General features: G+C 45.1%; 2 protein-coding genes across 2 annotated transcripts in view; one reads left to right on the forward strand and one right to left on the reverse strand.

Moving 5' to 3' along the window:
• Positions 1–12,737, forward strand: part of KIF4A (kinesin family member 4A) — a 33,618-nt gene extending 20,881 nt beyond the window's left edge. The window contains exons 16-31 of the mRNA XM_019536253.1: positions 134–237; positions 1,213–1,357; positions 1,601–1,711; positions 2,418–2,501; positions 3,344–3,457; positions 3,730–3,885; positions 4,358–4,452; positions 4,929–5,058; positions 6,308–6,478; positions 7,542–7,649; positions 8,495–8,572; positions 8,665–8,766; positions 8,874–9,044; positions 9,929–10,048; positions 10,743–10,865; positions 11,886–12,737. Of these exons, the coding sequence (XP_019391798.1) occupies positions 134–237; positions 1,213–1,357; positions 1,601–1,711; positions 2,418–2,501; positions 3,344–3,457; positions 3,730–3,885; positions 4,358–4,452; positions 4,929–5,058; positions 6,308–6,478; positions 7,542–7,649; positions 8,495–8,572; positions 8,665–8,766; positions 8,874–9,044; positions 9,929–10,048; positions 10,743–10,865; positions 11,886–12,071 (1,998 nt within the window). The 3' untranslated portion in view covers positions 12,072–12,737. The remainder of the gene's footprint in view (positions 1–133; positions 238–1,212; positions 1,358–1,600; positions 1,712–2,417; positions 2,502–3,343; positions 3,458–3,729; positions 3,886–4,357; positions 4,453–4,928; positions 5,059–6,307; positions 6,479–7,541; positions 7,650–8,494; positions 8,573–8,664; positions 8,767–8,873; positions 9,045–9,928; positions 10,049–10,742; positions 10,866–11,885) is intronic.
• A 7,420-nt stretch (positions 12,738–20,157) lies between these two features.
• Positions 20,158–26,929, reverse strand: LOC109310901 (transcription initiation factor TFIID subunit 9-like). Its single transcript, XM_019536256.1, has 7 exons — positions 26,841–26,929; positions 26,608–26,689; positions 24,806–24,942; positions 24,594–24,728; positions 23,815–23,896; positions 22,928–23,041; positions 20,158–21,631 (listed from the first exon to the last, which is right to left on the reverse strand). Exons 1-7 carry the CDS (start codon positions 26,889–26,891, stop codon positions 21,465–21,467), a joined length of 768 nt encoding a protein of 255 aa, XP_019391801.1. The 5' UTR covers positions 26,892–26,929; the 3' UTR covers positions 20,158–21,464.
• Positions 26,930–27,630: the final 701 nt, after the last annotated feature.

Here is a 27,630-nt window from a genome sequence, read left to right on the forward strand (position 1 = left end):
CATCTGCCCATTTACTGAGCTTGTCCAGGTCAGCCTGGATCACCCGCCTATCTTCTGGCGTGGATGCTTTGCCCCAAAGTTTGGTGTCATGGGACTTGTAATTAGAAACTGTTTGTTCCTGTTCTTTTTCTAGACTAACATCAAGAGCCTGGAGTCGGAGGTCAGTAGCCTGCAAAAAGAGAAGGAAGACTTGATCCTCACACTTCACATGGCAAAGAAAGATATCAACCAAGCCAAGTAAGTGTGATGCATGGTCCAGTTAACTAGCGAGCAGTTCCAGTCAGTGGTCTGTTAGTCACTGCTGCCCATGATGATTCTTCTGGCAGAGTAGCCAGTTCTGTGTTGCTTACTGGACTGACCTAATGGGTTGAGCACTGACCTAATGCCTCAGTGGGGAAATAAGGTAGCTTACTCTTCTTTGGCCACAAGTGGCTGTCCTTGCTTTGCTACATGAGGAATGGAATAAAGAAATTGTATCCTTGCTCTTTTAAGATTACAGGGCTCTGGAGAATCTGTAGGAACCTTGACTTTTTCTTCAGTGACTGTTTCTCAGTTCAGAGTAGCACAAAAAAAATGGTGGAAAAGGTTAGGCTGGCAAAAGTGTTGGCATAATGGAGTAAAAGAGTTTCTTCCAGGCCCTTAGGACTGTTCGGGGTTGGAGTGGAAACTGTTCCAAAGGAGTAAGTCCATTTAACCTTCTTTCTCTTAAGGAATCTCTTCTTAGCCAGTGGTTGTATAGAGCTGCAGCAAAAAGGAGCCCTTCAAACAAAGGCCTAGGAAAGAAAGCCAGGGAACTTCTGAGCTCTGTTACTGATTCTGACCCTGGCTAGCTTGAGCTTTTCTTCCTGGCTTTGGTTTTCCCCATCAGTAAAACTGGGGTAATAATTGTTCACAGACGAAATGTTTCAAGTCCCATAGGGTAGTGGTAGGGCCCCTGAGGAACTGATAAGCACAGATTTCCATTCAATGACAGTTGTAGCCCTGAGCTCAGCTCCCTTCAGATAACGTTCTTGGCTTTTGTGGGGCTGTATGAGGACTGCTTCACTTGCATATAATTAATCTTCATAAATTTATGTGCTTTAAACTTCCTAGCCCCTGTTGTTTAATCTGCCACCTGTGTTGAATGAGTTGATAGACATTTAAACTGCTACTTTCAGATTTGGGAAGAATTTACTCTGCTCTGCAATAACCCTGCTAACACTTTCTTTGCAGGTTGAGTGAGCGCCGCAGGAAAAGGCTCCAGGAATTGGAAGGGCAAATCAATGAGCTGAAAAAGAAGCTGAGTGAGCAGTCAAAGCTCTTAAAACTGAAGGAATCCACAGAACACACAGTCTCTAAACTGAACCAGGAGATACGGGTATCTGATGATATATATACATCACCTTTTATGCTTGGTTTAATGGAGCTTTGGGTCAGGTGGTGTAGAAAGCTTCTATGTTTTTTTTCTAGCGTGAGAATGCAATTTGTATTATACTTGGAGATCCTTGCAAGGCCAGCACTGTGTGTAGGCAGAGTGCTCTAGGGTTTCCTCTTCCAAGAGTGCTTGAAAAACTATCTAGAACATTTAGTCCTGGAAAAAAATCTGTTTCTTTTACTTCAGGCAATGAAAAATCAGCGGGTGCAGCTGATGCGTCAGATGAAAGAAGATGCTGAGAAATTTAGGCAGTGGAAATTACAGAAGGACAAAGAAGTGATCCAACTAAAAGAAAGGGTGAGCAAGCTATTAATCCTCTAAACTGTGCTGATTCTCTCCCTCTACTCTGTGTCATATCTATAGGCAGGACATATGATTCACTGAGGAGTATGTTACCAAATGCTGCTTGGTTTACAAAGGGAGCATTAGAAACAATGTTTTGGCGCTGCATTACAACATGCCCCCTGGGTCAAAGCTTTTATTCCCTGAACATGTCTCAGTGGCAGGCTGCCATGTTTAGCCTGTTATGTGCTTCACAAATGGATTAATAACTTGTCTGTGAGGCTGGCATAGTTCATATCTAAAGTAGAAGGCAAAAGTTTCTTGAGTATTGAAGCAGTGGATTTTATTGACTGCAAAATGAAAGAATGTACGTTAAGAATAACTTCACTTGCATGATGCAAACTAATTCAGTTGGGTGGTCACAGCTTTCAAGTAATGTGGCCTTTACCTTTTGAGTTTGCCTAAAGCTCAGGGCTTCTGAATTGTGAGCCAAGTGGTTCAGCAAAGTGTCAAAAGATGTATTGAGCCATCTTTTAGAAGAATACAGGCCGCTTCCAGTTACTAGAACTGACAAGCTTACAACACTCATGGCTTCTATTGCAGAGCACTTTAGACATTTTTTCCACTTTCCACCTGGCTCAGGGTTGCGTTGGAGGTTTTCAGCCTGCAAGCAGTCTCAGATTTTTTTTTTTTTTTTTTTTTTATCTGCTTGCTCATTCAGGATCGCAAGAGGCAGTATGAACTGCTAAAACTAGAGCGAGACTTCCAGAAGCAGGCAAATGTTCTGAGGCGCAAAACAGAAGAGGTAAGGAGCCACCAGTGGCCAGGGGGATTCTGATCCCTCTCTGAGGTCTGTGAAATGTAGTTGGAGGTGGTAGTAATGGCACAGGTGAAGATATTTTAAATGGCTTTTAAAAACCAGGTTGGAGGCCTGGAAATCAATTTATCTTTTCCCATATATAAGGCAGGATGCATTGAGTGCTTTTTCCCTTAACTTTTGGTGATTCTTATTCTTGCTAGTGACCATTTCAGAACGAATCCTTTTTTAGCAGCAGTTACTCACTGCTCCATCCAACAGGGAGATGATCAGATTAGCTGGACCCTTGGCAGACTTCTTATTACTACCATGGCATTGTTATGACCAGTAGCAATCACAGGAAGGTGTGAAGAGCTGCATTTGATCTGCATGTAGTCTAAATAACAAGTCGATTAGAAATGGGAGCAAGGAAGCCTATAACCTCCTAAAATGGGTGTTTTGAGGGATCCTCCCTCTTCAGCTGTTTACTTGGTAACTTCCAAGAGTGGGCTGCACTCAGGTTTCCTTCGTGCTTGGTTCTCATCTACATCCTTTTGAGTGTCCCCTAGGTGCATTAGATATCATCAGCACTATGATAGTCCCATTTACACAATTTTGTAAAAACATCTGCTCTACATTAAGCCACTGCTTGTGCTAAAGAACCATTGCTAAAAGTAATAGTAGGTTTTGCTGTGCAGCCCTCCTGTGCTGCTTAGCACCACAAAGTCATGCTTCTAAAGCAGAGAATCCAGCAGTGGCAGAGCAAGCAGCCTGACACACTGCTGTTCCATTAGAATGTAATGGGGGGAGGCAGTGGGTTATTTTCAGCTCTTGTATAAAATGTCTTTTAGGCAGCAGCTGCTAACAAGCGTCTGAAGGACGCTCTACAAAAACAGAAAGATGCTGTGGATAAGCGGAAAGAGAGCCAAAACCGAGGGATGGAAGGAATTGCAGCTCGAGTAAAAGTGGGTAACTGACAGCACGTTTACTTTTTCACTTTGCACCTCTTTGGATAAAATGAGATCAGTGCTAGCTTATTTGGGGAAGATGAGAAAGAAGGGTGGCAGCAAGTATAGAAGGACCATGGAATTTGCCCTGTGGAACAAGTGGAGGCAATTTGGTTTGTCACCCTAAGTTGTGGATTAGTTGTTGGAGGGAGGCTCAGGGGAGATGCATGTGGCTGAAGGTCCAATCTTGTCCCATCCAGTTGCTATTGTTATCCTGTCTTTTTCTTCAGAGTTGGCTTGTAAATGAAGTGGAGGTTCTGGTCAGCACTGAAGAGGCCCGGCGCCACCTGGCTGGCCTTCTGGAGGATAGGAAGATCTTGGCTGAGGACCTTCTTCAGCTTAAAAAGAAGAAAGAAACTGGGGAAAACCCACCTTTAAAACTCCGGGTGAGTGGGTGAGGAAATGACTCTCACTGAGGCCATGCCTGAGAGCCCTATAATCCATTCCCATCCCCTTCTGAGTATGGGAATGTTGTGGAGGAGATTTTTGCTAGAGGAGATTAATATTCCTGGAACTCTTGGTTGATGGAGGAATGAAAGTGAAGGGAAAAGGTGTCAGGACAAGGGAGGTGGGTGGAGGGAAGACTGGATATTTTGTAGTCCCATTTTCGTAAGGCAAATAGCCCTGCATAAGATGGTAGTAGGCCTCTGCTTTTATTGATGGCTTTGTTATAATTATTTGACTGGCAAAGGAATAGTCATCTGAGCTGTGCAGGACTGCTTGTAAAGCTCTTCCCTGGAAATGTTGCTTCTCCTCAGTGTTGAAATGGTCACAGTGAAACTCTAGCAAATGGCTTGTTATCCTTCCTTTTCCTTTTTCAACTTGCTTCATGCCTTTATTCCTGTGATTTTTCTCCAGAGACGTACATACTCAGTGGCAGATATACAGACTTCAGAAACTGACCAGTCTGTATCAAAGCAAGTAGAGAGCCTGGAAACAGAGATGGAGCTTAGGTAATGGAGCACAGTGACACTTTTTTTCTACATCCACTTTTCTAGCATGCATTCCAAGGTGCCTTCATTTATTGCCATTCTGGAGTGTGGGAGGACATAAAAGCACATAATGGTGGATGTGCAGAGTAACGTAACTGTTTCCTGAGCTAGAATGTTCCCAGGGTCTGGGGCCAGGAACACCACTTAGGTGAGAATGTCAAGTGTTGAGCACTGCAGCTAAGTATGGAGCAGTGTAGTAATTGCTGTTGCAGTTCTGGGGCACTGGCTCAATGTAGACTGGGAGATTTAAAATTTCTTGTTCAGCCCCCAGCTAGGTTTCCAGGCCCTGCCACCCACATTTAGTAACCAAAGTCTAATTCTGAGCTACTTTTTGTAACATTTTGCAGTAATTTCATTCTAACATCTTTCTGGGGGGTGTTTCTGGTCTCCTTGTGGGAGAATCAGCAATAAGCTCAATGTCCCATCGTCTTCTAAAGGAGCGCTCAGATAGCTGATCTGCAGCAGAAGCTGTTGGATGCGGACAGTGGCGATCGGGTGAAGCAGCGCTGGGAGAACATTGCAACTATTCCCGAGGCAAAGTGTGCTGTGAAATACCTTATTGGAGAGGTAAAATATCCTCCATCAAATACACCCTGGGATATCTTTATGCTGCAGTCATATTGAGCTGTAGAACTGTTTGGCTTGAGCAAAATCCCTCATGAGGAGAGAAGTGATGAGCATGCTGTTGCCCCCAAGTGGATGAAGACCATAGAGGTTCTGCATCTAACCTGATGTAACACTTCACCAAAACCAGTTATGGGAAGCCTAAAGAGAAGGGAGATTCTAAATGCATAGGAAGTCAAGATTTGATACCCCTGGTGTAGAACATGAAATAACAGGTCTGGGGGAAGGTGCAGATGAAGTGAATGAGAGAGAGATTTTCAATGAGCTGGAATTCCGTGTGGGAGGTGTAGAGAGCCTGGGAGGACCTTCTAGGAAGAGCTGAATCTGGCTGTAACTGCAAATGAGGCATATGACTTTTGCAGATTGAAATATTAAAGGAAGACTGCAGATTTCTTGTCAGTAATAAGTACATGATTAAAGTCTGGCTGTGCCTTTTAGGAAGTACATGGGTGGGTTTTGGAGAATTGAGTAGCAAAGCTGACAATACGGACAGGAGCAGAGAAACTAATTGGTCTCTAGCAAAATATTCTGCTGTCATCTCTAGACTACCTAGGAAGTGATATCTCTTTGAGAGTGGAAATGGGTCAACCAGGTGGGATCTGGCCTGGAGACATGGTCTAAAGCTGCAGTGAGCTTGTATGGGTCCAGTGAGGATAGAGAGCAAAACCTATGGAGATGGTTGTTGAAAGGAGGAAATATAGACAAAGTCTTCATGGCTTCTCTGAGGAGGAAAGAAAACTAAGAAAGCAATCTTTAAGGATCAGGATAGGGATGAATCCTTGTACGCTGCAAGTAACAGGAACAGTGGAGGAGGCCTAGAGTTGTGGGGAGGGGACCTGTAGGGAATAAAGGTGAGGGGCAGGTGGGCCATTCAGAGGCTAATAAAAAGAAGGATTGGAAAATTGCATGCAGGCATGCTGACCTGTGAAGCCAAAGGTGATTAAGGAGGGTCAGATGTTCTGAGAGAGGTTGCTGGGGCTTCTCAGTCCTCCCAACCTCCATTTTCATAACAAAGGGTATGCAGGCCTGATGCTGGCAGGGTGCCTTCATCACTGAGGTTAGGTTCACCACAGGAGCTAATTTTAACTTTAACTAAACATACATCCTTCAGTCTACATCTTGTGGTCCTGTGTATGCTGTGAAGCATCATCCACTTTCCCCCCCCAACAGTGTTCTTACTGGTGTCTTTCAGCTGGTCTCCTCCAAAGCTCAAGAAAGCAAACTGGAGAGCAGCCTGCAGCAAAGCAAAGCTAGCTGCTCAGACATGCAGAAGATGCTACTTGAAGATCAAAACCAGATGGCAGAGATGGAGGCAGAGTTCCAAAAGCAGCTGGTGATGCAGGAGCAACAGCATCAAGAAAAGGTGACATTTCAGACTGAGAGAAGACCAGGAAGGCTTATTGCATGCTCCTGAGGCATTAAGCAAACTTCTATGAGCCATTCTTCATCAGGGTTCCCATATCTGCAGCTGGAAAAAAAAGGAAAGACATGTTCTTAGTCGCATCTGCTGTCTTGCATAGAAGAAGAGATTTTTTTCAGATTAAAGTCGCCTTGTTGGTTTTCAGTCTTGCAGTGTTTCCATTCTCTGGAAGCGTGGATCTGGGAGCTTACTTCCCAGAAGCCTTGTGCATCTTCCGAATTCTCAGAAACAGCCCAGGGTAGTTTTAATAGGGTAAAAAGGTTTTCTTTTAAAAAAAACAAACAAACAATGCTCTGCTTTAAAGGCATGTGATGTCTCTTTAGACTGTGGAAATATATTACTGTCTAGATGGGACTCGGGTTGTTAGCAGTGCGGAGTACTCATTCTCCTCTTTCTCTGTCTAGCAGCATTGGTGCAGCCCTCTGCTCCCGCCCAACTTGCTCCTTCCATCCCGCTCCACACCGCCACCGCTTCCCCACTTTCCTGTCTACTGCCACAGTGCTCCAGCACTATGTGGTTCCCAGCTGTATGGCTGCAAGCACAAGACTTGGCAGGAAATAACCCAGCCCCAAGGACTGGAGCAATCATTTGCAGTCCCCTGCTTCCCTACCTCCCCCCCTTGCCCCTACGTTCCTATCTGAATTTCCATTGGTGGTGCAGAAAGCCAGGAACAGCCCCCCAGTCCCAGGCCAGAAGCCCCTGCTATGCATAGGCTTCTGGCTGGGGTGGGTGGCAGAGCACAGCCAGGCAGGCCTTGCTGCTGGGTCCTGTCACCAGCTTCCCCTGGGTCCTACTGCCCCTGTCTCCTGTCATCTTTGACAGGCAGCCATGAGCAGATAAATACTAATTGTCTAAATTTTTTAGGGGACGCATGAGCTGGATAGAATGGCCTAGCAGGCTGAATCCAGCCTGTGGGCCTTTTTTTGCCTGCCCCTGATCTATATATAGAGAAATGTATTCAGGATTCTTCTATTAAAAGCACGTTCACCTCTCCCTTCTACTGTAGGTTCTATACCTGCTAAGCCAGTTGCAGCAGAAAGAAGCAGCAGAGAAAAAACTAGAAGACTCACTAACTGAACATGAGCAACAGCTGCTGGAGCGACTCAAGTTCCAGGTAAAGTGGTGGGGTTTGGACTCTGTACAGCAGGCTGGTCCCCTTATCCCTAGAAGTGGCCTTTGGAATGGTTGAGGAGTAATGAAGATTAGCATGAAGGAATTTGACATTTCTGGGCTGTTTGGGTACGGAGGGAAGGAGTTGCAAGTAGTTGGTTAGTACACTGAGGGAGTTGCACCAATGAAGTCAACTATGGGGCGGCCAGTGCTGGGTCAGCTTCTGAAGATGCTGTATTTGGAACAGAAGACGAATTCAAACCAGTGTTTCTCAGCCAAGGTGACATGGCATCCTGGGGTACCTTGAGATCCTTTCAAGGGTCCTGTGGGGCATCATGCCCACTGTTAGGTGTGCAGACATAATTCACAAGACAAATTCAGCTATCTCAAATAACAATCCCTAGATGTTAAAAACATTCTGACCTGTTATGGTCTTTCTGAGCTCTTCGCAACATAAAACATGCTCTATTTAAGTGAATGAAATGAGTGAAAACTGAGCTAGCATTTTCATAGGGACAAGCTGGCCGAGTTAGCAAAGCAGAACTTTTCCAGGTCTTTGCAGGTTAGAACAGATGTGGTTGGGAGACAGTTATGTGACTATAAAAATGGCCCCATTTTGGTGTTTGGGGTTAGAGAAGGTCAAGGGATAGGTTGATTACTGAGGTTTGTGTTTCTCCTGTCTGTCTTTGAAGTAGAAGGTGTGATGCCTTGTCCAAACAGGAGAGCAAAGGACTCCTTCTGGGTTTCAAGGGAAAACCCATTTTTTCCCCAACTAATTTTAGTGGTTCTGATCTCTCTGTCCTGCTAAAACCCAACACTAATAGTAAGGTTATCCTTTCCTGCAAACAGGATGAAGAGATTGAGAAAATGAAGGAGATCTGTGAGAAGAACCAAGAACTCCTCCTGGAGAATGAGAGCATGAAACAGGTAGATGTGTGGGGAGCACAGTTACACATGGACTTGGGAGCAGGGTTTGTCTAGTTCTGTCAGGTGAAGTGTCCTGCCCTCTCTTCAAACAGAAACTGATGCTCCTCCAGCTAGCCAGCGGACAGAAGCTGCAAGACCTTCAGCGCATGCCAGCTCTGTCCCCAGGATCTCCCTTTGATTATATTCCACCCAAGGTAAAGAGCTGCTATGTGCAATAGTCATGCTTTTCCTTGGCTCTAAAAATGTTGAAAACCACTTCTTCTCTACAATCTCGGACTTTCCTTCCACTTTTCACCCATAGCCCAAGACTCGCCGTCAGACAACAGCCAAACGCCGTGCGCCAACCCCAGAGTTGCATGTGGAAGAGCTGTTCTCTGAATCGGGGGCATCTGAAGAAGAAACGGAGGATAGGGAGGATGCGGAGTGGGTTCCCATAAAAATTGCCAAAGGAAAGAAAAGGAGCATCATGGGAGTATGATCCTGTTGCCTGTTTTTCACCCCCTTCCCTTCCCATCCCCCTCCCCTACCCCCAGCCTTTGGGCCTTGGTTCCTTCATGGGCCACACACAGGTACAGCTGTACTAGTCTGCTCAGCTGCAGGTTTTTAGTCAGACTTCTGAAGCAGCCTCAGTTTTAAGCAAATGCTGTGGTTGTCTTGTGAGCCTTTGGCAGAGAAGGCAAGAGAGATGCCTTCAATGGCTTTTTCCAGAGGGCTTGTTATAGTCAGGACCCCCCAAAAAGATATAGATAAAAGGCACAACCTTTTGCTGGCACAGGCCACCTTTTGCAACCCAGCTGTGGGCCACAGGGGCAGAGCAGCTCAACTCCTTGCCATTGATTTTAGTCGAGCCTATTGCCTACTAGCCTTCAGGGGATGATTAGTATGGTGAAAGGAGCCCTTTGCTTGCTGTACAGTTGTAATGGGTCATGCTAAGCTTGACTCTTCGTGAAATGGGAGCTCCTGGCTTCATCACTTTTACAGGTGAGGTCAGCATGAAAGTATCATGACTTGGCATCAAAGAATGCATGTTACTCTCTGAACTCTCATGCTTAAACCCACTAATCACATGGGTTCATGACATCTACTATACGCAAGCAGAATTTTCCAGCAAATTTATTCGAGCAGTATCAAATCCAGGGTGCATGTGGGGCCAACCACAGGAGACTGCTGCTGGGCAAACTGAACTCACTGTCTTTGGCACACATGAGAGAATAGGTCTCTGCTACGATTTTAGTACCTGCTGCCACACAGGCCATACCAAAGGGCCTCTGGTTGCTGTGTCCCTCATGGCAGTAGACATCTGGAGACTGGCTGGGAATAGTAGCACATTCATTCTTGATCATATCTTATTACTAGTGCTCCTGCAAGGGCCGATGTGGAAACAAGCAGTGCAGCTGCAGGAGGCAGAAGGCAAGCTGCAAGGAAGGGTGTAACTGTGATCCTGCCAGATGTAGAAATCGGGAGCCTGGGTTTTTGGTGAGTGACATCAGAATTTTCTCCCATTTTGAGTTTCATTTGAATGTTAATTTACATGCTGGTTTCAGAAAGACATGTGGCCCTGAGCAGTTACAGGTGCCTGCACATACAAATACTTTGAACCAGAGTCAGATGGTAGGTGCAAGATGCTCAGTTTTTAGTGGTCAGATCCCTGTCTAGTTCTTGCTAAGGCAGTGAGCTATGTGGTTCTCTGCCTGGCATGCTAGTCTCTAGGATTTGATGACACAAACCCTATTTTGGATTCACCTCTTCCTATCTGTCAGCTGTCTGAGGTGGCTTTTTGATAAGTAAACAAGTACCTTTTGGCATCTGGTGAGCTTAGGCCTGCCATAGTACCAGCATGAATGACATTTTATTTTTGCTATATTTAGAATATTTGAAAATCCCATATTCCTCTGCACTGGACTGTAGCATGCGCTTAGGTTGGGGGAAGACTGCTTCAAGTTTTGGAGGCTGGCTCTTTGGGAGGTGACAATGCTGATCTTGTTCAGACCTTTTTCACACCTCTACTGACCACTTTCTATTGAAGAAAGCTGGGTGCTCCCAGTAATGGCTCTGGAGCAGTTGCTTGCTGGGAAGGGAAAAGACAATTGATAGGGGTCTCTTAATGTGTTTCCTGAATTACTTGCTTTACAGGATAGATGTATGTAACCTTACTGTGCATGTTGTGCAGGGTGAAATCAGTGAGGACCAAACAAGCAATTCCGAAGGATCCTTCAAACTGGAAGACTCCACTGTAGTAGCTGTTGGGAAGGCCACCTTCTTTCAGCCCGTGTGTGTTGCTCCAACTACGAAGGCAAGAGCTAGAGGCTAGAAATAACAAGCAGTTGCCTGGTGTAGAATTCCAAAGTGCAAACACTTAAACTGCAAAGTAGAAAGCCTGTGTTTCATATATCAAAATTAGTTTATTTCCCTCTTGTACCTGAGCTCTCTATTTAAAATGCAATACTCTCTCATCAGTTGGCATAACTGAAGAAGGCAATAGAGATTGAGAAATAAAGCCTCAGCATGAGATCTGCCATCCCCACTGGCTACCTAAGAGGGTGTGCTGGGAAGGCAAGGACTGATTATTAGCAAGTTTTGTGCTTAAATTACTGACATTCTAACAAATTTAAACATGAGTGATTTTGGTAGAATAGGTGCATGTGTCCCCAGTTCTAAAACTTTTTTTTTCTTGAGGTGTGTTTGGGGTGTGTGTTGGTCACTGTACCTGCTGCCACAGTACCTGGGTCTTGTGCAAGGGCAGTTTTTTAGTTCAGAAAGTCATCTCACATACTGTTTGTGGGTTGACCTCCAGAGTTGAATGATTTTGCCCTTCAATTTAAAAGAAACAGTGCAGTCCTTGACAAAGGTTTAGGTAGGCTGGAGTTGGGAAGAGTTAATTTTTAGCATAGTACTATCAGTATAAATGCAGCACAAATATGGTGTATTTGAGAGTAACAACAAGTGAAGAAATCTAGTCTTAAATCTTCTCAGTGCTGGGGAAAGCTGGGCAGTGTGTGGTTGTTTCCACCTGCTTGGGGTTGGCAGTAGGCACTAGATGAAGGAAATCAACTTCTGTCTCTAGGAAAAATTCCAAAGGGCTTTGCCTTGTGTCACTCAAGTCCTTGCAGTCCTGCTTATTACCGTCATCATGCCCCCAAGTGCCCTGATGGAAAGGGAACTTAATAGGGCCTCGCCTGGAAGGGAAACAAGAAGTGGTGACCAACCAGCCAGGGGTGGAACATGAGGAATTTGGCAGGTACCAGTGCTGGTAGCATAAACCGCCCTCTTTTATCTTCTGAGACTTGCTCAGCTTGTCTCCTTTCCTTACCAGGTCCTACAAGAAATCACAGATCAGGATGCATCTGCAAGAATGCCAAGCATTGCCGCCTCCCTTGTCAGTGGAGATGAGGAGTCGCAAGAAAACCAACTGCCACTCTTCCAGAAGAAGAAGAGACTGCTTAGCAGTAAAATAAGTTTTTTTGCAGACTGCACCCCTGTCAGAGAGGAGAACAACTGAGGACAGAGGGATGTCCCCAGACTCTTATGTGATCACAGTTATTCCACACTGCCCTCCTGCAACACTAGTGATTTTTTCATATGACCCAAAAGTCTCAGGATAAGCCTTCCAACCGTTGCAGAGAACATGCCACAGCTTGGCAGGGGCATAGCTGAGCACTACCTGTCCTGTTTGTCTTGACTTGTAAATATTTGTGTGTTGGGACCCAGGTGGGGAAGAGGCAAGGACGCAGGCTATGCCAGAGGAACTGGCTACTTGCTTGGAAGGTCTGTAGACAGCAGACTAGAAACTTCAGGCAGAATTGCCTCCTGGCTCCACAAAAGGTGTTCATCCCCATAGCCCTAGAACAGCCGTCTGCTCCGGTAGTTGGGGGGAATGCTTCTCCCTTCAAAGGAAACCCAGAAGTTTCCTGCCCAAGTTGGTTAGGAGAGCTGTAGCAGGGCCCTGTTTCAGAATGACACTGCAATTATGCTAGCTAGCTAAGTACCTAGTTAGTACAGTACTTGAGATGATCAGTGTTTGTTTGGTGTAGCAAAGCACTGGCCCTTGTACCCAAGTGGAAGAAACTTTTTCCACTTGTTTTTTATTTTTATTTTATTTTTTAAATCTCTGAACGTGCTACAAATTTTAACTTTGTATGTTAATAAAGGAAATGCTACAACTGGACCCTGTGTGGTAAGTCACTTAAAGGTGAGGGCCAAACCGGTTCTGCAGCCCTGCAAATGGGGATGGGCATAGAGAGCATGTGACAGTCTGTAGGGTAACAAGCAGGTTGGCAGAACTGATCCCCATCCCAAGTTGCTGGGAGACAAGCCTATGCCAGCTGTTGCCGCCACTGGCAAAGCAAGAACCTGCTCTGGAATCCCTCAGTGTGTGTTCGTTACCCTGAAGAGAAAGAAACAGAGTAGGATTTGGGGCCCCTGTTTCCTTGGGGATGCTCAGCCTAACAAAGCAAGAAAGGTGGGCTGACACCACTTTGTCAACTGTACCAGAATAAGGCAGGGGTTATGTGGCCACAGCCAGATGGCCAATGTCAAGAGTGCTTTGTCAGAAAGATTTCCTTCCAGTAAGGTGGGTACTTGACCCTAAATGACTTGGCTGCCCAGACAGACCATTAGTGTCTGCTGGGGTAGGTGAAGAAGTGGAGTAGCCTCAGAAGTGTCATAGGGAAAACATTAACCAGTACAGCACAACATGCCAGTAGGCTTCTGTTCTGAAGGTGCTGTGTGTGGAGCTCACTTGGTTGCTAGCACAGGGTGGGGTGTTCACACTTGGGGAGGATGAGAGTAGGGTGCATTTGCACCTGGCAGACTAGATCAGAGATGCACAGCATAAGCTAGCACAGGGCTAATTTCACTGGTTGCTGTGAAGGGACTGCTAAATAGAATGATTAGAATACAAAGGATGGGGAAGGTGGGGGAAATGGGACACTGCTGGGAGAGGCAAGGTGGGTCAGAGAGGAAAAACAAAGCTGGCGGTAAAAGCTACACCAGGTAATGGGATAAGAATCTCCTGTCTTGGTTTAGACCATACTTTTATCATACAGTCTGGGTGACTTCTTGTTCTGCCATTTTTCATTCAAGTTCATTTTTAAAGTATTATCCAAGAACAGCCACTAAGGTCAGCAGTGGAGCACATAGGGATGTTAAAGCATTCTGTCACAGCCTTGTGTATCCTGGAATTGATGTCAGATCAGTGTTTGTTCTTGTGTGGATGGATTGCCCGGCCTGTCCAGTACCAAAAGCGGAGGGGCACTGTAAACAGGTGATGGTGTTGCATGAAGTTTGTAGAAGTGCAGGTAAATGAACCTTGATGTTTATTTGGCCTGTGTTGATCAGGAGGCACAGCTGGCATCTGAGTCTCCAGCAAGAGCTGGTGCTTTAGTGAAAATAGGACTTAGTCTGCTGGAGAGAAGCTGGTTGAGGTTGTGAAGCTGCCAGTAAGCCAGCTTCCCCATGGCTACCTTGAGGTGGTCATTGTTCCCCACGAGAGACGAGGTCATTACTGATGTGCTCAAGTTTGGGTTCTGTAGGTGACAACCAAAGGCCTTCTGTTGCCCTTGTCTCAGGGTGCTATTATAGCAGGTTGGAGTGAGGTCTGAGTCTGGCTCTTGATTTGAGTACGGCTTGGTCCCAGAAGTGAGCCTCGGGCTTCTCAAAGAAGAAAGTCACCTGAAGACCTTGGATATTTATGACAGTTGTTAGGAGTCGAAATGGAAGTCTGTTCCTACACGTTGCCGGATGGTGATGTTGCTATGGTGCTGTGCCTTAGTACTTTTTTTTTTGGAAGTACTAAAGCACGGCACGGTATAGATCGTTACTGCACCCTGAACAATGGCAGATGAGTAAATTTTGCAACTACATCACCATAGTGGTGCACTATAGCTGGGGAACATGCTGCTACAGTGATGCAGCTGGTAGTCATGTGTAGACGCACATGATTCCTACATCATCTACATTGCCATAGGATGACATGTAGACGTGCCAAGAGAGTTGAAGAGCAGTTCTCCAGCCATTTGCATTCAAATGTATAATTCTATTCCACTCAAGGGCTTCTGACATGACAACTGAAGAGCCAGCTGCTTTACCAAGTCTTGCTAAGCTTGTGGCTGGTGACTCAACACTCTCCATTCACTTAAGACTTTAACCATTGCTCTTAGACTTTCATAGATGTTATGGTCAGAATAGACTTCAGTCGATCATTGAGTCCGACCCCTGCATAGGCAGGATAGGGTGCTGGGTTCAGATGAAGTGTGCTGGGTTCCTTTCCTCTACACATCCTTGAATGATTATCCTCTCCAGTCCGTCCATTTGTCTAACCAACTGTCCAAACTAACCCAACAACCACCCTGAAGCAACAGCTTGAAATGACTGCACTCACTGTCTGATACTAAAAGGAGACTGAAACCATGGGAAGGCCTGCCCTGGAAATATAGATCTGCCTTGCCTCCCTTCACTTTCTGTTTCAAGATACGTGAGGCAGAGACCTGCCCTCAGCCTACCCTGGGAGGTCTCATCTCATTTCAAGGCTAGGAATTCCCCCAAACCTGAAATCACTAGGCAATCCCCCCACTGCAAATATGCACTCCCCCTAGAGCTGTCAGCTGGCCAACACTTGAGTGCTTCCAGCCTGCTCCATGAGGGGCACTCAGCTCTGGGCGAGAGAAATGGGTACTTGGTGGACCAGCACCTCATTGCTCAAGGGCTTCTCCTTTCTTAACTCATCTGATCTGAGCAGTAGGAGGGAAGGGATAAATAGGCAAATCCCAATACTAAAGCCAGAATCATGGCCTAGAAGAGGCTGTTCACATCTACCATGGCGAAAGGCTATTGTCCTTTCCTTCTTCCATTGACAATGCTGTATACTTAGGAATACAACCAGTACTGAACTGTGCTGCAGAACACTCCTTCCCTTTCAAAAAGATTCCAAAAATAGTGTGCTTCAGCGGGCTATGATAGTGTTTCCTAGCACCAAAACTGCAGCTTTTTCTCCAAACCAGGCCCAGGAAGATGCCTGTCACCTTGGCCCTAGTTCTGCAAGCTCCACCCTCTGTCTCCCAAGTAAGGGCAGGCTGGCAGCAAATGTGGGAAACCTGATGTCACCAGTCACTGCCCAACTGTGCAACCCTTGGCTGGGCTGGTGCCCACAACTGAGTATCATATGCTAATAGCTATGAGAAAGCATAACTAGCACTGGGTGGTTGGGGCCCAAGGCCTGGGTGCCAGGTTACAGTGGGGACTGGGGACAGGAATCAAGCTGGGGCAGGGAGCAGAGCCACACAGGCCTGGGGGGGGAGCTGGAGCTGTGCTGTGCTGTGCTGTGGTGGAGCTTGTGCAAGGCGCGGTGCTGGTGCAGGCAGCAGGATCACCATGACTCAGTGCTTCCCTGGTAGGTGGGAACTACTGGGAGCCTTAACCTCATGGGCAGCACTGTAGCAAGGCTCCCCAGCAGCAGTGGCATCTCAGTTGAAGATTATGCCACTAGCTCAGCAAGCAGGCTAGGTCTCAGCCCACAGGGCATGCTAACTGCACTGGAGCTGGAAATGAAGCCTGGGCATCTACTTGGAGGTACAGCCTGATGTGCTACCCAAACTGGCCAAACACACTGCACCCACCACAGCCAGTGATCCAGCCCCAAGCAACAGGTTCCCAGCTCTGGAGGCGTGCCTCTCCCCGCAACATGCCTCTGCTGGTCTGGCCTGTCCAGCTTGGCGTGGCGCCACCTTGTCTAATCAGCCTGCTCACTCCCTGGGTCCGACCTGCCTGCTCAGCCTGCTGCTGGGGTGTCACCCTAGTAAAGGTGCTGTCCCCAGCCCCTGTGCCCATGCTGGACTGGCTCTTGGCCCCACTCCCTACTTCCCTTGCTCCTCCACCAGGCTGGTGCCAATCTTTTGGGGCGGGAGGGGGGAGGGGCATTTACCCATATGGCAGTAGCATGCAGGAGGATAGGCAGTGACAGAATTGCAAGCCTGATTAGCACTGGCAATGCTTGGAGGCTAAGCACCATCAACTTCCCAATTTCCCACCCCCACAAGCCCAACAGCTGCATGTTGAAAGCTTCGAGTCTCCCCCATAACCCATTCCTGAGCAATCTTTTTGTTGCTTTTGTTTTGGCGGGGGAGGGGAGAAGGAGCCAAGGGAAGAGTGGCAGCTGCTTTGTGTTAGAGCTGTAGCAGTGTTTACAGACACCCTACAAAGATGTTGCTTAATGGTGGCGGACACTGAGCTTTGCAGCTGGTGAGGCCAAAAAAACCCCAAACCAAAACCATAACCCACCCCCCCCCAAAAGCAGCCAGCCCTTTTTAACCCCCCCCCCGACATGGTCACTTGGTTCAGTGGTTAACATCTGTTAATACAAGTGTATGAAGCTCTTTGGCATCCCAGATGTGGGTACAACTGGCTGCAGATACTGCGTGCACTGAGCCAGCTTGTCTGGAAGCAGCACTGGTTGTGCACACATAGGCAGTTTGATTTTTTTTATTTCGTTGGGGCACTTGCCCAGGGGGTTGAGGGGTGGGAGGAAGTGGGTGAGTGCCAACACTAATACCACAGTGCCCAGCCTGCTCAGCTGGCAGCCTCCAAGCCCTGGCCTGGCACAGCTGGACTCAACCTAAGTTGTAATTAGCCACCTACAACTGGTGCTGGCTCTCTCTCTCTTCTTCCCCTTCCTCCCCACATTTATTTCCCAGGACATTTTGCACACCTACCATTTTGCACTGGTATTGTTTATTCCCCAATGTCCACCAGGGAACTTATAAGCTCCCCTAATTGTGCAGCACTTACTAGTAATAGCATCTCCCATGTTATAGCACTCTCTATTCAGGGGTTATAGCAGTGATTCTAAACCCAGGTGCCAGGTTTTTGGCTGTAGCTGTGTTAATCCAAGGGCATAGGTAGGCAAGTTCTTTGAACAGATGTGGTATCTTTTATTAGACCAACTGAATAGTTGGAATAAAGTTCTTAGCAAGCTTTTAGGCACAATCACCTAGGAAGTCTCTGCTGGTCTGAGTCGCCAAAGAATGGGAGACTGTAGAAGTGTGGCAGGATGTCAGTGAGAACATAAATAGGTAGAAATTAGAAAGACACAAGGTAAAGCAGTGAAGGGAGGGGACAGAAAGCAGGGGAAGAAAAAGGCCAAAGGGCAACATTACAGTGATAGAGTACAAGGTAGAAAAGAGGCTGGTCTGTGAAAAAGGAAATAGTTGGAGATCAGGAGGAAACACTACAGGGGTAATAACACCAGGTAAAAAAGTGGATCTCAGTGAAAAAGGAAATAGTTAGAAATCAGGAAGACAAAAGGACATAAAAGCAGAGGGAGGGAGGGGAGAAAATGTAGGGGAAAAGAAGAATGTAAGAGGCTAGGCAGGTTGTAAAGTGTCAGGTGAATCAGATGTCAGGCAAGTTGTAATGTGTCATAAATCCAATGGCTATACTGAGTCCACGATTTTTTGCATCCAGTAGATTTATGAAGTGAAGTTCGTAGGCTTATCTACAAAAAGTGCTTTGTAAGTTCCCTTTGAGGATTAGAACTGAGAGATCAGAGAGGGAGCAACTGTCTCGTGAGAAGTGTGCCCCCACAGGTAGTTGGGTATTCTTGTCTTTGACGGATTTTCCGGGTGTGTTCATTCTGGTGCGCAGGAGCTGCTTCGAGTCCGATGAGGAATGCTTTGAGTCTAGCATGGTTGAGAACCACTGGACACCAGCCAGCACAAACTCTGGAGGGCATTCCTGTTTGTCCCCAGAGCAGTCCTTACGTGGATTGTGGTGTCCATGCCCTCCATTTGTATTTCTTTACACTGCTGCTTTCCTGCCTTCTGATGGTCTCTCACCATCTTTGTCCTCATTTCTGTCTTTCCCACCCTGCTTGTACTCTGCCACCTGCAGGACTAATCTGCTGTCTGCCATTCCTTAAGTCTTTGCTTTTCTGCTTCCCACCCAGAAATGCCAATTTCTTGATTTTACTGCCCCAGCTTGCTTTGGTCTGTATACATATTGGAGGTTTTGCCCAGCTTCCACCAGGTCACTGCCTCAAATACCCACGTGACATCCATTTTCATCCACATTGGTGCTGGCTTTTTTCTTATCCTGTGACACCCGATCTACCCTATTTCCATCCCACTGTGTATTTATTTCCTGCCATTGACAGCAGGTGGATCGTCTCAACCTTCTCCTGGCTGCCTATTTTGTAGTTCTTTTTCCTATCATGTCAACCTCAATTTCAGGCTATTCCCCTGCTTACTCACTGCGTTTGCTGACTCCATAGGCTAAAAGGTGAAAGCCAAATGCAAAATTCATGATATGACCAATTTCTTTAACAGAATGACAGCTACTTTATTTTCTGCAAGTTGCCTAAATATGTTATCTTGCAAATGTGAATCCAATAACCTTCTACCACTGCTGTACTGAGTCATAATTACTAATAATTAAATACTATTAAACACAATCAGGTTTTTATAACGTTGCTGCATGAACTCAGCAGGTTTTGAAAATACAAATATTAGAACCTGAATAGTAGAAAATATTGCTCTGAGCTCTGACTTATAATCAAGGGCTTATATTAAAAAAATGCTTAAGTACAAAAATTGTTGCCTTGTCACTTGCTATTTCTTGGGTCCCCTGTCTCGACTGGATATTGCCATACTGGAAGCTGCAGCTTCTGTAGACAACTGGGTGAATTGCACATATGTTCTTTGCAAAGACCAGTAGAGTTACATAAACCTGAGTTTTCCAGATAAGCAAACTTGCAAAATTTGATCTTTGTTTCTCGTGATCACTACTTAGGTTGGACTGACAGTCTGAATCTATGAAGGGATTTTCTTTTTAAAAAACCTTAACTGATTTAATTTTACAACAGAGGTGCTTTCTGCGTTCTTCCCAAATTAACTCATAAAAAAATCAAGCTACACAACTCTCTTCTTTCCTATTCACTTTTTTCTCTACTTGCCACCTGATTCTCATGTACATCCTTAAAAAAAAAATCAAAGACATTGATATTCCTTTATCAATAAAGGCACTGAAGGATTCAAAACACATAGACCTTAGCACATGTGCATAATACCAGTACATATGTGGAACCAAATTCACAATGTCAAATGAGAAAATGGACGAAGGCAGCACTATAGACACCGCAATGTGGGAATGAGGACAAAATGCATGCAACATGCTGCAACACAGCATCACTCCACCTTTGCAACCAAAAAACAGACTGCTGAGTGGCTGGGATTGTTTAGAGGCACTGGATAGTACTCTTCCTACCAGAAGACCGAACATGTCTATCTTGAAGGAAACAGTAGATCAGTGGTTCCCAAAAGGTGCGCCATGAAAGCGCAGCAGCGTGCTCTGAAAAATGGGCTGGACTGGGCCCCAGTTGCCTTGGCCTTATGTTACAGGACTGCCTCCTGGCTGGTCCAGCACTGCATACAGGATCAGGCCCATGGACTGGATCCAGCTGACAGACCACTAAGTGTGCCACCAATTTTAATTTGGGAGAAAAGTTTTGGAAACACTGGGTAGACCACGTGCTTCCCTTCTCCTCCTCTCAAATGCCAGAACAAAGCAGGATCAAAGCAGCAGTGATTTTTTTGTTATCAATACATGATTTGCAAGTGGATTCAGTTTGAGATGTCACAGAGCTCAAAAATTTCTCTGTATAAATACTCAATTTTCTTTTTGAATCTTAGTAGGGACACAAAATTCATGCTTCTCATCTCATACATCTCACCTCTACCTGTTAAAGATTGGGAAGAGAGTAAAGGATTAGGAAGGCCGAAGGTTACGAATGATCTTTGCACCTCTCTCTGAAGCATCTATGCCTGACAAGTAAGCAACAGAGTACCCAACAAAACGGAATGCAAAGCCAGTCTGGCAACACGCATTAAGGTTAAACAGGTTCTAAAAAGTTGATGTACTTTGTGTTCTCACGCACAAAACAAGCAATTGCACCAAGAACTGTCTTTTAATTTTGAAAAAAATGTAACAATTGGTCTGAGTTTCTCACAGTTGAAGCTCACTGGTGAGGCTGGTCTACCAGAATTGACTTGGACAAAAAGAGTGCTCTCCTCAAGCTCAGGGAATTCTGCATCATTTTATACTTGAACAGAACGTTTCTGTTGGTGAACATCCTGGCCTACCAAGACTTACTCAGGTCTGAACCCATTTCTCACTTATACGCTGCAGTCTGTCATAGAGTGCCCTAAAAAAGTACTTATTGTCTATACAAATCTGGCCATACAGCTTTTGACTCCATTATCTTTTACAAGACGCTAAAGTGGCACACTGAAGTGGCATATAGATAATGTTGTGAATAGATCTCAAGTTTGGAGTCTGCAGCTTATTCACAAACTTTGTTTGTGAAAGTGGTAAGTGTTCAGAAAAATCTTGCTGACACTTCTCAAAATGAGCCCCTTCTGGTCAATCATCTTTGTTCAGATTAAAACTTTCAGAGCCAAATTTCAGATAAGTGATGAAGTCAAGGTTCTACACCTTATTTGGAATCATTATCCTATTTCTGTCTGCTTTGTGAATTTCTGGTTCATTTGTAGCAACAGGATCACCAAGCCAATAGCACTTTTCAAAGCTGTAAGACTGTTGTATAAGAAAAACAAGTATTCAAAAAATCCTGAATAACAACAAATGGTTACTATCATTACAAGTGAGTTCTGAAGGATGTTTTGGGTCACAGAAAAGGTTAAAAAAAAAAAAAACCATACACAAAACGAATCACACCACAGTGCAACTCCCTCAGTTACAGCTCTTCACCCCTAATTCCATATGGACAGTAAACATTTACATACTATTGTACAACTGCTGAAGTACATTTTGGCAATGTTTGTCTCCGGTATCCGACTCAATATGAATCGCACCTGAGAAGGGAGGAGGCCTGGTCAGTGCCTTTTTACAAATTATCATAATCGTCATCATCTTCATGCTTCCTTTTTAAGGGATTTGACTCGCTTGACGTGTTCTGCGACGATACCATATTTGTGGTAATAAGAATGTTTTTGGATCCAATTAATGAAGGGTTAATCAGAACGTTCTGAACTGTAGGAGTAGTTGGTGTGGCTATAGCAAAACAAAAATTAAAGAATTAAATCAGATGCTGTTAAGTGTATGACATAATGGCTGACCCTGCACTGCAGCAGAACTACAGATCCAGGACAGAAAAGAGCATAAAAACACTTCATGGTAGAGAAGGTATAAATTTTTGATTGCAACTAACATCCCACAGAAGAAAGATCTGTTATGTGCAGACATTTCCATTTAATTTCCATACACTTTTAAGAGAGTTACCATCGCTCTGGCATAAATTTGCTGCATGACTGACCTATTACATGAGTTCTGTCTGGTTCTTGGAATTACTATTCACACTGTTTGAGATTTTTTTATAGGCTGGTGTGCTTATGACTAGCTGTTTACATTTGTTTGAACTAACAATAATTGTAAATAAATACTTGTTCCAGATATACTGATAGAAAAATAAAGCTTTCATATTCTATTTACTGTGGGAAGAAGCCTGAGTTTAACTGCAATGGTTTTGGCACATGTGCACTGCTTACAAGTAAGAGAACATATCTGAAAATTATTTCTGTTAGGCACAGCCCTCCCCACCCCCTTAAAAGAACATTATGGTCACAAGGCCAAGTGTGTAGTCAAACACTACATAAATACAAGTAGGCCTTGGCCTTTCCCACCTTCAAAGCTTGTATTCAGCGATGAGCAGCAGTGTAATCAACAAAAATCCTCCCTGTAGCTGCTAGTGTCCTGGGGACCCCTGTTCCGCTATAGCTGGAAATCTCTTTGAAAAATGGCATTTCCAAAATGAAGTATCATAGGATTGCAATGATGCCACAGCCTGAGGCTTAGGCTTTCTATCCTGATTTGGGAAACAATTCAAGAAACCCCAGAATTTTTGCAAGCCTGAACTTTAGTTTTCTAGCTAACTATGAGCATGACTGTCTGCAGCATACTGCTGCTATTGCACTCATTCCTAGAAAACATTCTCCAAGAGGTACAAAACTCTGTATTCTTTATATCAGTTCATTATCACTGCTCTTTTATTTTAAATTAAAATGAAGAACTTGATCTGACTAATTACAACTGCACACGGGTTGTATTTTGGGAGGTAATGTTCCTTAATGTTGCATTAATGTTTTCCCGTACTGCTGAAAAGCGTGTCAGTAACTAAAACATTCCTAATGGCTCAAGAAAGTGAAAACTCGGTTAGGCAGCGAGAAGGGGATTTCCTGGAAGTAGTGTAACATGCGCTTTTGTGCTCAGAAACAAATAGCTAGTTATGTAGTCTTTAAAAAAAAAGAGACAAGAGGTCTTTGACACATTGTTTTATACCATATATTTTACCTGATTTGACTGTTGCCTGAGAAGATGGGATTTGCACAGTAAACCTTTGACCGGCCAGCGACACCGGAGTGCCAACTTTTGTCGAAACCGATACTGTTTGTGCTGAAGGAGTACCTGCAATTCATAGCCATTTAATCAAAGGACTTATTATAGTAAATACACAACTTGTTCTTTCTATAATATAATTTGTATTCAAAATTGAACTTGCCACTTTCAAACAGGAAAGAATGCTTATTGTTATACTATAACAATGTACAAGGTCACTCCACCTTTAGATCCAATCCAGATCCCCACACAGCAAGGATTCTAGGGCATTCAATAGCAAGCAGGCAGTCACATAGTCACATAATATTCCTGTTCCAAGAGCAGGCACATAAAATATTTATTCAAACATGCCTAAATGAAATTCACATTGAAGCCAGCTAGCATCAGCTGCATTTAATAATCAGAATAGAGTCTGTATAGAAATCAAAACAAAGGACCAAAACCAATTTACTCAACAAATTTATTTTTCTCTTCTGAAATAGCATTTCCATTTGTATAACAATTCAGAAATACAAAAATGGAAATATCCAGAAATACAATGGATGGGTTAGCAATATGTGGGCATTAAACAAAAATAGCTTAAATGATCTGGCTTTTGTAATTCAGAAATAAAATTACTTTCATGAAACTACCCTTTGTTTTTTAAAACTGTCAGTCTGGATATAAATGTTAACAAGAAGTTTGAGTATTAATATTTCTTATCATTTTTTTAAAAACAAAACTTCAAAAGGATTTTGAAAATGTGAGGATATTTTTCACAATTCAAATCTATCCTGCAAGCTTCAAGTTTTCTTCCCTAAATAAAAGTCAAGGTACAGAATCACAAGCAAGCTGTCACTTACCTAATGTAGGAGTGCTGGGTCTGCTACTAACAGCACCAACACTGAGACGGGGAACTGTTATTCTTCCGGCAGAGGAAGAAGTCTGCAGAGACAAAAACACGCACCTTCAGTTTAGAATTATCACCTTAAAAAAGTCATAAACACTTCTTACCACCATGATAACAGGCACCATCCTCAGCAACACTGAAGGGTAATGAAAAATGAGAGTGTGTATTCATATGCAACCTATTTTGACCGAGATTCATTCTATTGCAAAATTTGTCAAAGGGGACAAAAGTTCTCAAACTTTCTACAGTGCAGATCTCACTCCACAGATAAATTCATGGAACTGCCATCCATCATAGTCACACGGATATTGAACCGTCACATGATACAAATTCACTTTTAAACTCTGGTTATGCAGGAGCACTCAGCTCAGATTCCGTACCTGATGTTCCTAGAAATCATGCCTTATACTCAATATTCAAGCTGGTTGACCGAATAGACCACTAGAATACAGCTGCTTTGAAAACCTTTGCTCTATCCAATAGGCTAACAACACAGCTTCTTCAATACACTACATATTCAAATATAATTGGGAGAAAAAATATTTTCAAAGAGTTTGTAATTGGAGGCTATTTAAGGCAACTGCTAAAGAATTAATTTCAACCATACAATTTAATATACCAGTTTGTGCAGCATCTTTTTATCTAAATAATTTTGGCACCATTCTTAAAGAACAATGTCAACACTAACCACTTTCTCAAATACAAATGCCACATGACTCCAAAAGTTCTTACCTTCTTTTGCAGTGATTTAAGTCTGTAGTTTGGAGCTGTCAGACAGTATCTGTCAGGTGGCAGCCTGGGTCCAGAATATGGCTTTATCAGTGGCAATGGCGTCTGGTTCTTTTGCCTTGCTATGTCTAGCAAAAACTAAAAACAAACTATTACCTTAGTATCTATATGCTAAGTTTTGTTATATGCTGGATCTGAAAATAAGCATTACTTACATCTCTTGGGGGAGGAGAGGTAAAGGACTGATCTGTTCGACACTGGATTGCTAGTCTCACATCATCTGCATCAACACTGGATTTCTTAGCATGACTTGAGTATATTTTTGCATCTTCCAGTATGGTAGTCACATACCCTTTGAAAAATGAATAAAGCCACCATTGAATATGGATAAAAAACAAACTGCTTTTCACACTGTATATACTTTTCACAAAAACTAAGCAAGCTCTATTTACGATATACCCTTTGGGGAAACATGTACAAATTCTCTGAAAAATAAGATTCATCTCATTACAATCAAATATATTACAATGCTAAGACATTTATTATGTATGACAAAAATAATCTGTAAAAATTAAATCCCTACCATGTAATATACATACCATGCAATGTAAATATCTATTCAATATGGTTTTTAACAACTTGAACTTTTCTTCAGAATTTTGTGCGACAGGCTGCTCAGTGAAAAGCTAATGAAAACAGCTTGTCCAGGACAGTGCAGCAGTTTTTACAGGGCATTTGTTAATGCATTTCAAACACATCTGTCATTTGTGCCCATCCAGGGCAGCCCAATTGCAAAAGTACACCTAAACAATACAAGCTGTGCCGAGTTATACAGTGGTTTTATAATGAAAGAAAATGAGAAACTGCCCCATGCTTATTAAAGTCCTCACCCAAGATGAAAGCTTACAGCTGTACTGTACCCCAGGACTCTAAACTTCCAAGTATTTGTGATATACTTTGCAGAAACATTAGGAACACAGAACTTGCCATACTGAAACAGGCCTACAGTCTGCCTAGTGCATGGCCAAAGCTTACATTTCAGAGGACGTGCCTAAACCAAGCAGCTGGCACGTGTGAAACAATCAGTCCCTACCAATCTTATGATCTCTAATAGTTAGCGACAGTCTCAAGCCCTGAAGCATGAGGTTGAAGCTCCCTTCGAATGTGTTAGCTATCACCATTACAAATAACTAAGCAGTCTTACTATCTATGTAAACATCCAACACTTGGTAAACATTTGGCCTCAACAACTTCTTGTGCTAACAAGCTTCATAGCTTATTCATTGTGTGAAAATGACATCTAGACAAATGTCTGCTTGTTCTTTTATGACAATGCAAACAAAACAGACTCTCTTGCTATGCACCTCTACAATGCTTGTTATTTTATGTGCTTCTATCACGTTCCTTTGTGTTCATCCCTGTTCTAGAGGCTTTCCCAAACATAACAGTTTGCTCTGTGGCTAGACCAAGAGAACGTATCAGCAAACCCTCCCCACATGAAGGCCTAGCTTACACTAACGGTGTCAAACTCATCAGTGGCACGAGACTAGGGTGTCAAACTCATTGGGCCCCACAGGGCAGATGAGTGGCATGAAACCAGCCCATGGCTTGAACTCCCTGCTGCCCTCTCCATGTTAGATCCCGGGAACGTACTGCATCCTTCAGCCAGCCCAGGATCTGCACCACACAGCATCCCCCAATCCACTCTGCACATGGCCTTGCCCAGATGCAGCGTGCGTCCTGGAGTGGCTGGAGCAGGCGCCACAGGCAGGGTGTCCTGGGGTCCATGGGCAGGGCCACTCCCAGGGGACACAGGTCACCTCAGCCCCAGGGGTTGGAAGGGGCTCACAGGCCGAGTCCTCCACCCCCTGGGCTCAAGCTGCAGAAAAAGCCTTTTGCCCTGCTGAACTTCAGTGCCCACTGCAGCAACCCCGTGCTGGGGGCAGCCAGGCCAGGCTGGGGGAGCTGCCGCTGCCGTCTTCCCATCTATGGGTGGCGAGCCCGGGCCTGCACTCACTGTAGGCGAACTCCAGCATCTGGTTGATGACGCGCGGCTCGTACTCCGCAATGCCCATGTCCTTCAGGATCTGAGCCATCACCTGCGGGGGACAAGATGGGCGGCCGCTGTGCGCATGCGTGGACCCCGCCGGCAGTGCCGGGCGGGGGGCCTCGGCCCGGCCCCAGGAGGGCGCCGTGGCCCCGGGAAGAGCCCGCCCCACCGGCTAGCGCCACCCCAGAACGCCCCACTACCTGAGCATCTTTGGGCGCACTCTTGGGAGACGCCATCTTGCTTTGCTCCATACCTTCCGGTCAGCTGACTGCACTACTTCCGGTTCCGCCCCGGCCTCCGCTCGGCGCGTCCCTAGTGGGCATGCTCAGTGCGTGCGCACTCTGTCGGGATAATGCCCCCTCCCTCCCCTTCATCCTGACGCATGCGTGGTGCGGGGACGCGAGGGTGTCCTTGCGGGGGCGGAGCCATTACTTGTGGGCGAGCCGAGACTGACCCCTTTCTGCAGTGTGGTGGCCCGTATTTGCCGGATTGTACAGTCATTTCAATGTTTGTAGGATGTAGGATTAGGAAGTGTTTAAAATTTGCAGTAAGTGGTGAGGCGGTTAGTTGATGCAGCACGTGCAAAGCCCAAGTCACGCTCAGCATATGAACCAACTTCTGGGGGTCTGTCAGCACTTCCTTACAATAGCTTGCCTCGAAATAACGAAATGCTCCAACTGTGATGAACCAAAAGAGCCAGAGCTAGCCCCGGCCCTGGGCCTTCTGCCCTGGGTGCCAGCGGAGACCCTCCGACACGACACAGAAAACCACAGCTGCCATTTCTCAAGCAAAGCCCTTTTTGCCCGGGGGGGGAAGCAGGAGGCGGTGACATGGGCCAGGCCTTGGGCATCTTGGTCTCCACAGGCAGCATGTCCGGGGCCTGCTGTAGGGGCCCAGAAGGACCCTCACAGGCGGTATCAGCCTTATTATTGTGGCCGCCCCTTTGACATGAGGAACAGAGCCCTGGAAACCGAGGTGGGGAGGGATGGT

The sequence above is a fragment of the Crocodylus porosus genome, unplaced genomic scaffold, assembly GCF_001723895.1.
Source record: "Crocodylus porosus isolate Cpor-Errol unplaced genomic scaffold, CroPor_comp1, whole genome shotgun sequence".
Classification (NCBI taxonomy): Eukaryota; Metazoa; Chordata; order Crocodylia; family Crocodylidae; genus Crocodylus; species Crocodylus porosus.

Bases quoted from the DNA above. Each gene is read 5' to 3' on its own strand.
- LOC109310901 (XM_019536256.1), bottom strand. From the start codon at position 26,891: ATGGAGCAAAGCAAGATGGCGTCTCCCAAGAGTGCGCCCAAAGATGCT. The intron at 24,729-24,805 runs GTAAGTAATGCT...GTTTGTTTTTAG, and splicing joins CCTCTCCTCCCCCAAGAGAT to TTTTTGCTAGACATAGCAAG. The intron at 23,897-24,593 runs GTAAGAACTTTT...TTGTCTCTGCAG, and splicing joins TTAAATCACTGCAAAAGAAG to ACTTCTTCCTCTGCCGGAAG.